General features: G+C 47.5%; 2 protein-coding genes across 2 annotated transcripts; one reads left to right on the top strand and one right to left on the bottom strand.

Annotated features, from left to right (window-relative positions):
* Nucleotides 1-384: 384 nt before the first annotated feature.
* Nucleotides 385-2,466, bottom strand: IFT52 (intraflagellar transport 52). The gene is made up of 8 exons (XM_018639545.1): nucleotides 2,298-2,466; nucleotides 2,064-2,206; nucleotides 1,877-1,953; nucleotides 1,663-1,791; nucleotides 1,335-1,577; nucleotides 1,033-1,248; nucleotides 647-883; nucleotides 385-547 (listed from the first exon to the last, which is right to left on the bottom strand). The coding sequence occupies exons 1-8, from the start codon at nucleotides 2,402-2,404 to the stop codon at nucleotides 431-433; spliced, it is 1,269 nt and encodes a 422-aa protein (XP_018495061.1). The 5' UTR covers nucleotides 2,405-2,466; the 3' UTR covers nucleotides 385-430.
* A 1,062-nt stretch (nucleotides 2,467-3,528) lies between these two features.
* LOC100902734 (DNA-directed RNA polymerase II subunit RPB9) lies at nucleotides 3,529-4,538 on the top strand. Its single transcript, XM_003743287.2, has 2 exons — nucleotides 3,529-3,769; nucleotides 3,878-4,538. Exons 1-2 carry the CDS (start codon nucleotides 3,629-3,631, stop codon nucleotides 4,115-4,117), a joined length of 381 nt encoding a protein of 126 aa, XP_003743335.1. The 5' UTR covers nucleotides 3,529-3,628; the 3' UTR covers nucleotides 4,118-4,538.
* The last annotated feature ends 5,198 nt before the right edge of the window (nucleotides 4,539-9,736 follow it).

Raw genomic sequence — 9,736 nt, 5'->3', positions numbered from 1 at the left:
CCTTAGCCTCACTGTCGCACATTCGAGCCACATCAGCGTCTTTTTCCTCATTTCTTCTATTTGTGCTTTCCTCCTGATGAGCTGCTTGCGGAAGAAAACGCGCGTTTATAGATCCGTACCCCCGGCAGACACGATTCCAGCTCCTGATCCGAACATGGAGTCTCTTCTGTAGTCACTTCGCAAAACTTTTTCTGTGAATATCTCATTCCATCGGAATGCCTTCTAGCATACCGCAAGGCATCCAATCTGAACCATTGTATGTATTCAGGTCCAAGGTCTAGTCAGGAGCTCGAACCCGAGCCCGCATTGTTGTCATCCATTGTTGATTCTATTCGTGGACTCTTGTATCTATTGGGAGCAGAACTTGTAAATACTAGAAGCTCATCCTACGATCACTAGTCTTCTGGCCGTTTATTTTCTATATGTAAGTTCAGTCCTGATTGAGCTTCTTGAATTCGCAGACTTGAGTAAAGATGTGATCCAGGACAGCGGTAGCTTGCCGTTTCACGGATGAATTTTGGAAAACTCCGAGGATTTCTCCCGCCTCCTGGAAACAAGCATCATGACTTCAGTTCGACCCTGTCAGCTGTACTAGCCCGTGGATTCAGAATCATTGGTCATGAGTCATGATCTCGCGATCGCGCACCAGGATGAAATACTCCAAATCTTCATCGGTGCACTTGTTCGTCAGCTGGGCTAATCGTTCCATTTGAGAGCTGAACTCCTCGTCGAGATCGAACAGCTCCAGGCCGGGATCTTTCAGAGCGCGAAACTGAGGCGGGAATACTGCTGGCGTCAGAGGAGGGAAGGGCGATTCGAAATGCGGCCGAATCAATCCGAGAGGCTCGTGTTTGATTTCTAACTCTTCGTAGCTCTCTAAAACCTTCAATTAAAAAAAGGCTCATTAATCTGAAGCTTCGATTCGACCGGAGTCTCTGACTCAATATTCTTGGAGAGGGAAGAGGGATAATGATCGGATGCAGGGGCTAAAAGAAGCTCCAGCTCGAACCCGGCTCTCCGGGACCATCTCACCGCAGGCAGAGTGACGTTGTCCAGCTTGAAGAGGTTTAGTTCGAATAATTTCATATAGTCCGACGGAAGTTCTTCGCTCTCCTCCAAGCAGCCGAACGGTCGGTCCGCCAAGTATCCGATATCAGGCACCGTCGTGTAGTCGGTGATGTCAGGGTCTTGAGCATCGATTTGGTTCAACTTGATGTCTTCCCGGGTCAGTAGTTGGAAGATGATATCCTGCTCGCGAGAAGTGTCGGACTTTGAGAGGAATTCGATGGTCAGTAAGGGCGTGAGGGCTCTTGAAGAAAGACGTCACGACTCACTTGAATTTTGTTGTTCTCCTCTTTGTCTATGTAGAGATCACTGAGCATGTGGCAGCTGCCCAGCACTACGATCCTCCCGGAGTTCTGGCGCTGATTCAAGGCGCATATCGGTCGCTGAAGCGGGAAGCAGGCAGTACCCGTTCCCAAGAGCGCGACCGAAGATTTGGAGACGTTCAAAGTTGCACCGTAGGGGTACACAAGAGATAATCCTTGAGAGTTCCGCTTATCTTGAGCGGAGTCAACCTGCGATCACGATCCGTGCTTTCAGGGGTGGTCGCAGAAGTGACAGGAAAGCAGAATTCCAGAATCAAACACTTCAATCACGTACCCGTTTTCCCGCACACTCCAAGAGGGCTCGATTGAGAACGCCGTTGTTTATGAAGGCTTCCTTTGGATGGAAGTACTTGTGGTAAACGTTCCGGACGACCGCGTCGCTGTTCACCATTATCCCATACTCCTGGGGGGGAAGGGAATATTTACTGTAATTCCCGAACCGTCGAAATGTTTCAATGGTGAGGCATCGCCCAATTCAGGATTCCGACCTCTAGGACGGTGTTGACGTTGGTTTGGAAGCGCTTCTCCCCACCATCGCCGAGCATCACCAGGAGTCGTCCGCCACCTGTTTGGGGATAATACTTCCCCGTACAATAAACCGAGTCGAGAAGCACGACGATTCTCAAAGTACAAGCCTCCCAAGTTCTCCTCGGAATATTCCTCGCCACATCTTACCACTGACGAACTCCTTGAGGGCTTCGATTTCGCTGTCTTGGAGCTTCATCCTCGGACCCGCCAGGACGAATACGTCACATGTTCTGAGAATCTCCTGTCTTATCGCATCTCGGTTGGCTCCGACTTTCCAAGAATTCTTCAGTCTGGAAAACCGTGGCCGTCCCATCATCTCTTCTAATCTCGCCTTAAATCGCGCAGAGGAGATACTATGTGCAGATCACTAAGCACTCTCACCTTCTGTGAAGTATTTTGTAGCCCTCATTGATGTTGAAAGGCTCCTTTTTGGACGCGTCGAAAATGATAGTATTCGTCTTCTTCCGATCGCTCTTCTCTTCGACCATCCTCCTAGGCTGGGATGAACTTATCGATTATCTCTCCACGGGACCGATTTCGGAAAGCAAATCGGCCGAGAGCGATTTCGGGAATCTCCTATGACTCTGTGTGCGGAAGGGCGGTCTCTATGGAGACTGAGGAAAACAGATTCAATGGAGCGGTCCCGGATCCTTGTGGCTTGCAGACTCCTCGACCGACCGAATCGCTTTCACTTCGACGGGTAGATTTAACCCTTGCTCTTTTCTCCTGCTGTGTGATTTTCGAGTTTCCGACTCGTAAGGCGACAGTGCCGAAGAATGGACGGAGAGCTTCGAGAGTTCCTGAAATCATTCTCGAGCACGACCGATGGATAGGAGTGATAGGAGCTCGCTCGAAGCCGTCGAAGGCGATATGCGAGCGGTAATCACCGAGTATAGCCCCATTCGAGAAGGGATCCGCTGGGTTCTGGAGAAACTACAGTGACTCCCGGGACCCCTGACTGAACCCCAGCCGCCTTCTTTAAATTTGGCGCGCGTTCGCGCCCCGCCTTCCCCTGTCACGCGGAGCAGAATAGGTAAACATGAGGGCTACTTCGGGGAGCACGCCACAAGCCCTACGTGTTTACATTGATGAATGCATTTCTAGCGGGGAGAATTCTGAGTTCAGTGGGGCTGGCGACTTGGTGACTTCACCTGTTTTGGCGAGTTATTCTGGGGTGACGACGGAATCGATCTAAGAGAAGATTCTTGGACCGAGTAGTAGACTGTATGATGCGGACCCGGACTCAACGCATCATGGATACCTCATCACAAGATAGCGAGATGAACTGGATAGGTGTGCACTCTTGGGCAAAACAAAGCTTCGTACAGAATACGACCGAAACTTGAGCGAATAAGATCGGAGGAGCTCATGAGAACTCATTCAAAAATGCATATAAACTCGGAATTTTTAATTTATTCATTTATTTCATTTATTACCGGGGCTTTACTTTAGAAAATTTAAATTAGGTCGCCATTGGAATCCGTACAAGTCGCCAAGAAGGGCTTACTCGCCGATTCGCCGAATCGCACGCCCCGCTGGATTCAGAATTCTCCCCGCTAAAAATGCGTTCATCAATGTAAACAAGTAGGGCTTGTGGCGTAGACCCCTACTTCGCCGCGGAAAGGAACCAGGAATTTTCGCAGTTGAAGCTGAGCGTAATTTTCGCTGAATGTGAAAGCCTAGATAACAGCGGACGCTTCCATCGATTCAAGATGAGCCTCGATATCCATGATGAGGGACCCGGTTTCGTGGGAATCAAGTTCTGCCAGGAATGCAACAATATGTTGTACCCGAAAGAGGACAAGGAGAATCGACAGCTGCTATTCGCTTGTCGGAATTGTGACTTCCAACAGGTTTGTCACCCGGCCCGTCTGGGCTTATCTGAATTTCCGTTCCTCGAAGAATTTCAGGATTCTCGTTTGCTTTCCTCGATGATAATCGATCTGTGCGTTCGATTCCAGGTTGCGGACAACCACTGTATATACGTGAACAAGATCACGCACGAAGTAGACGAGCTGACCCAAATCGTCAGCGACGTAATTTTCGATCCCACTCTGCCGCGTACGGAGGAGCATCCCTGCCCGAAATGTGGGCACAGAGAGTCCGTATTCTTCCAAGCTCAGAGCAGAAGAGCCGAGGACGAGATGAGACTCTACTACGTTTGTTGCAACCAAGGGTGTACTCATCGCTGGACCGAGTAGATGAGCGTTGTCAGATCCCGATCACGCACGTGTGAATTGTATTATCGTTCTGTACATGAATGACGAGCTTCCCATTCTCTATGATCCTGGGAAAATCAATCCTTTGCTCCGAAGAGAGCTGATTGATTCGATCAGCGAACGTTGAGCGACTCCGGGACGGAAACGTTCCGACGAAGGTCGTCTGAGACCCGTCGCGACTTTGTGAATCTGAATGCTGCTTGTCCTCCAGCAAGACTTCGACGCCATACGAGGCTGACAGAGAATGAGAGACTTCTAGAAGGAATGCGAAGCGTCGATCAGTCAGACAATTTATTTATTGAGAGCGTTACTACACATCAGTGCTCAACTGCACCTAATTACCAGTATATTTACCTACAGTCTTCGTCTGCAAAAACAAGATTGGAAATCGTAATTTTTCCAAGATCAATTCAAATATCGTCATGATATCTTCATTGGATCACATCCGTGTCTGCCTTGTATGAGTTTGGTTTACTCAGCGTCTCAACTCATCCCTTGAAAAAATTCGATTTTCTTTGATTAACGGTTCGTTTGAAGCGGGAGACTTTTCTCTGTTTTCTGCTTTTTCTCTCTTGCGTTAGGAAGCGCTCGTTCACTATATTAAAACCTGGAATACTTTCGACTGCTTTTCTGATGAAGCGTACAATGCCGTTATGCGAACTTGTTTCAATTGTTGGATGCGACTTGTCGTTTTGTCGAGAGAGAAATAGATTGTTTCGGAGCCTTCAGCCCGAGTCAAGGTAGAAGGCTCCTTCATATTGATCGGCAACGAGTCTCTAACCACGCCTTCGAGAGGACTTTTTCTCTTCTGTTCCCCGCTCCGATCGCGCTGGTATCAAGAGGAGCCCTGATGGTCTCGGTGAACATTCGGCTCCGTAGGAGGCTCAGAGAAAAACCGTGGCGAGTCACGATGGAAGTTGCGTGACTCGGAACACAGCCTAAGGCGGATTTTCGACCCGTTCGCGATCACCTTTGAGATTTCTTCAGGGAGAGACTTGTTTTTTTCATTCGTTTGAGTTCACCGAACGAATCCACGTATCCGTACGAGTCTACAGATCGTGGTTGGCGTCTGGTGGTGCCTGTTTCCTTTCTCAGTTAAACCATTTCATTTCGGAGAGAGTTAGCGATCTGACAAATGCTACTGCTCATTCCTCTGGAAATAAAATCTTCAACTGCAGGGCTGAGAATCATATTAGTATTAGTAGTGATAGTAGTAGTCTCGATAGCGGCGTCCTGTATCGCATCAGTGGCGGCCGCAGGAAAAGTGCGGACACGCCGTGCGCCAGAGCAAGGCACCACTATGACGAGCAACACGGTTCAGAAAAATTCAGAAGATCAAAATGGCGAACGACACGTGGAAAACTCATCCATTTTCATATTTACCTTCTCTTTTCAAAAAACATGTCCCATACTCTCTGATCAACGTTTAGTCATAACCACGATACCAATGATTCTCTGATTGTGTCTTCTTCTGTGTGATTGTAAGTGTGTTTGTCTGCGTGTTGTGTATGAAAGCACGCGTACTCAGAAGTACGACGGTGATCTGCTCGTTCGTATCGAGCTGTGAGCTGGACGAACACTTTCCGCAGACGAATCCGCGCTAGTCGTCGAGGTTTCAAACATTACGAAAGTTCATGTATAAATGGTGTTCCCGAAATCTCCACCTGTAGTGTCGTCGACAGCGTCCTCCGGCTGACAGCTCTTACCGATGATGTCTTCTATCATTGGTAGGTTGTTGATGGATTCTGTTCATTAGTCATTCTTCAGGTTCATTCTCCGCTCATGTATATGTTCGGGGGCATTTTCAATAGGCGAGCGCTCCTGATCTGCGTGTTTCGCTTCTTTTGTCTGTAGGGTGTATCGTGTTTTTCATTTTTTTTTCTTCAAAAACTGGCGGGGTGGTCACTGTTGGCGTTTGAATTGGTTTCATGTCATAATCAGTACAAGTACAAGAAGCAGAATATCACAGTATCAAAAAAAATTACAGACGAGAAAATACAAAAAGATTGATTCTCCTATACCAAATCGAAACTTTCAATAATAAGCTTAGAGTTTATACAATACACTTGAACGAGAACGACCCATGTTTGCATCTCTCGCATCAGCTCGAAAACCATGCGCAACTTCATGTAGGCATTAATGTACAAATTGTGAAGAGATGACACCGCGTCATAGCGAAACAAGCGGCGATGCCACCAGCTTCTGTGTCTGTTTGTTGGGTTGTTTGCTTTGTTTCTTTGCTTGGTCTTATGATCGGTTGTTTTCTCAGGTTTGTTGGCGGGTAGAAGGCAGGCACGCGGGGACGAGGCCTCACAAGCGTACACCGCGTGCCCGCGGATGAAGAGGACATCAACGATCAACCGCATGAAATTCAATCAGCATTCTCACATTCCCACTCTCCATGACTTTCTGATGGTCGTTGCTCTTGTCGTTGTTGCTCTTATTGTTCTTGATGTTCTCGTTCTTGCTGTTGTTCTTGTTTCTGTCGTCGATGTTCTCATGGCTGTCCTGGAGGTGGTAGTGTGGTGATGATGATTGAAATCACGATAGAGGATATATGGAGATTGCTTGATTGATTGATCGATTGACTGCCTCGTTCACCGATGGATAGCCGCCGACGCGGTGGCAGTGCGCTGGCTGCGTTTTGTTAAGGACTTAGATTGGATTCGTTTGTTCTCCTCTTCGTGTATGGATTTAGTCGGACATTGATTAGGCTGCTTTGTAAAGTCGGGGAAGAACTTCTCTCGGCTGGTCGCAGCGATAATGCCGGTAGTGGATGGCGACCGGGTGCTTATCGCGGAGACAACGAGCCGATCGAACTTTATTATGAGTGGTGGTTGTTACGTTCTTGTTGATTGTGGACCGGATTGTGATCTTGCAATATTCGATTCAGAGTGTTCATTCAAGTATAGATGATGATTATTATCATTGCTATGATCATTCGCATAATCATCATTCAATGTCATATGTTGTTGCATTCATCATTGAAAGGTACTGTCTTCGTATTCGGATGGGAGTGTAAAGGAAACTTGGTTGTTCTGAATTCTTATCACCAGGTGGATGGCCACCGCCCGTCGTGGATAATCTTGATGAGGGCGGGCTCCGAGGTTTGTCAGTCAGTTTGTCTGTTTGTTTCTCTCTCCTTTCATTTGTTTGTTTGTCGCTTCGTCGTCAGTAGTGGAATGTTTCTTTGGCTTTTACATACACAAATAGGTAGTGGGATAATTGCTCGATGTCACGTAGATTAGAAGTTAGTAGTTATTAGATGTTCAAAAGGTATCATAGTTGGGGTAGTAGCATGATAGAAGAAGAGAAGAATGTTGAAGAAACAGTGAAAGAGTCAGAGAAAGTTAGAGTAGAGAATGTGTGCTTGCCGCCGGACTTTCGACTGTCGCGGTAAGGAGACGGTCGTCGGTCGCGGCCGCATGCATTCTCCGGTAGAGACAGATTGAGTCGGAAAGATGGTGGCTGTTCAGTACGCTCTACGCCCGAAGAGGGAGTGGGCTACGGCACGGACGAATCGATGGATGTTGAATGCATCAAGGTCCTTACACATCGCCATTCTTTGACAGAACGGACGGACGGACGGACTAGGAGATTTAGCGTCCGCAACCGTCTAGAGCGCACCCCGGGACGCGTAAGCGCCCCAAAGTCACCTGAACGACCGTATTCTTCAGCAAACTCTTTGATGGCATGTCACCGTTTCAGATTCATTTGTTTCTGTTCCCATTCAGTTCCAGTATTGTTGACGTACGCTATCAGCTTGTGTGTGTGTTTTCTTTATGTTGTCTCCTCGTATCACTTGGTTGTAGAGACTTGAGAATAATTTTGAATCGTTGTCCTGAGACTTAGCTCTCGCTTTTTGTCGTTGTCGTTGGTGTTGTCGAAGACGTTTGCCGAGATTCCCGATGGCCGAGGACATCCCTCAAACAGTCTTCTCGTAAGAAGGTCACATGATGTGCGGACCTCCTAAGCGAAGCGGTTTGTCGAAACCTTGTCGATTGCATCGGATCAGAATATACAATTCATGAAGGCGAGAATCGTCGTCACGGGATTTGAATTCCAAGAAACCTCAGAGAGCGAAGGGTTCTGATCTCCGTCTCGTGAGCTCTGATTTAAGGGAGTTGCCGAAGTGTTTTTTTTCTGTGGTAAAAATGTCGATCATGAGATTCCGATCCTGCTGGTGAGTCCGACGGAAAGCGCAGTCGGCGAGCCGACTTCCAAACCCTTGGGAAGCTACAGGCGTGAGATCTTGTGTGAATCGAAGTCGTGAGAATTAGTTTGAGACAATTTCGGGCTCGAGGGAGAATTTTGACGACAGGTTTCGACGAAGCCTCTTCAGTGTCAACTGTGAGTGGTATTCGTGACCCGGGCGTTGTGTGTTTTCCGCAGAAGCTTGCCTCCAATACGGCAGTTCAACCTACAAGTTATTGATAGAGAAAATACCCGGCCGTGATTCCTTACGTTTCAAGCGTTGAGCTCCGACCCGCCGCCGCCTTGTCCCCACCAAGGGAACCGGTCGCCGAACGCCTCGATGACATTGGTTCAACTTGCTATCTAGCGTTGATGCAACCTCCTCGCTTTTGTGTTTCAGTCAACAGTCTGGCAGTGATATGGTGTTCGGTATCTCAAGCTGAACCGGCATCCGTCAACCGTCGGGAGACATCGTTAGCTGGCGGGTCGTTAGCCCATTGGTCACAAGGCTCGACAGGCCATTCCGTAGGATTTCACGGAGTCGACCAAGCTGTTTTCGGGTAATCACGTCCGAGTATTTGAGGAAAGAGTGGAAGTGTGATGTTTCGGTAAAGGATTGCCTTGAAAATTATGGCTACAAACATTTTTTTCGCTCCAACTGTCGTTTGCTAAGTTCGTCGAAGATTTCTAAGTTCCTCACTCATCAACTTTTAAGGTACATCGAGTTATCACTTGCACTATAAAAAAACCTCCGGTGTCGGTGCATGACCTATTCAAAAAATGTCTCGTTAGACTTGCATTTGCACCTGAACACTTCCCGAGGTAGCTATATATAAGGACGAGGGCGAAGAGACGCCCGCTTTCCTCCTGGCTTATACATTGTTGTTGTTGTTTCCGTAATTATGATCGTATTCGATAAAATGATGAATCTTCGAGTGAATAGATGAATGAATGATTGATTGATCGATGATTGATCTGTGTGTTCGGCTTTCTTTTCTTTATCGTAATAGTATAATGAGAGAGAAAACTATGTTTTTTGTTTTCAAAATTCAATGTAGCATGGAACGAACTCGGCGTTTCGGAACTTGAGGTGCGTGCTTGTGGTTCAGTCATTTCGACTTTCGTTCTTCTTGCGCTTGCCTGCTTTCGAAATTGATTTCGGTCATTCAGTTGAACTCTGCTGTATCGACTGAATGATGATACCTACAAAACTCGTTTGAGGTCATCCGTAATTATCATACAGTCAATCGATGTGAAAATAAATATAACAGTGGGTTCAGGCTTCTTCCAGGCGGGGCTAGGCTCGATGGGCAACCCACCCCAACAACAAACGATGGCGGGATCAGGAGAAACTGTCGTTGGTAGGAAAAAACTTCTTCCGGGTCCGACAGCGACCTGACATCCGGA

This window comes from Galendromus occidentalis, unplaced genomic scaffold (genome assembly GCF_000255335.2).
Source record: "Galendromus occidentalis unplaced genomic scaffold, Mocc_1.1 scf7180000077442, whole genome shotgun sequence".
NCBI classification, from domain to species: domain Eukaryota; kingdom Metazoa; phylum Arthropoda; class Arachnida; order Mesostigmata; family Phytoseiidae; genus Galendromus; species Galendromus occidentalis.
Note: the sequence above shows the minus strand (reverse complement) of the source record. Positions and strands in the feature narration are given on the sequence as shown.

Coding starts and splice junctions, on each gene's coding strand:
- IFT52 (XM_018639545.1), bottom strand. CDS start 2,404: ATGGTCGAAGAGAAGAGCGATCGGAAGAAGACGAATACTATCATTTTC. Junction 2,207..2,297: donor TACAAAATACTTCACAGAAG/GTGAGAGTGCTT, acceptor ACGGTTTTCCAG/ACTGAAGAATTCTTGGAAAG. Junction 1,578..1,662: donor TGGAGTGTGCGGGAAAACGG/GTACGTGATTGA, acceptor TCGTGATCGCAG/GTTGACTCCGCTCAAGATAA.
- LOC100902734 (XM_003743287.2), top strand. CDS start 3,629: ATGAGCCTCGATATCCATGATGAGGGACCCGGTTTCGTGGGAATCAAG. Junction 3,770..3,877: donor GGAATTGTGACTTCCAACAG/GTTTGTCACCCG, acceptor GTTCGATTCCAG/GTTGCGGACAACCACTGTAT.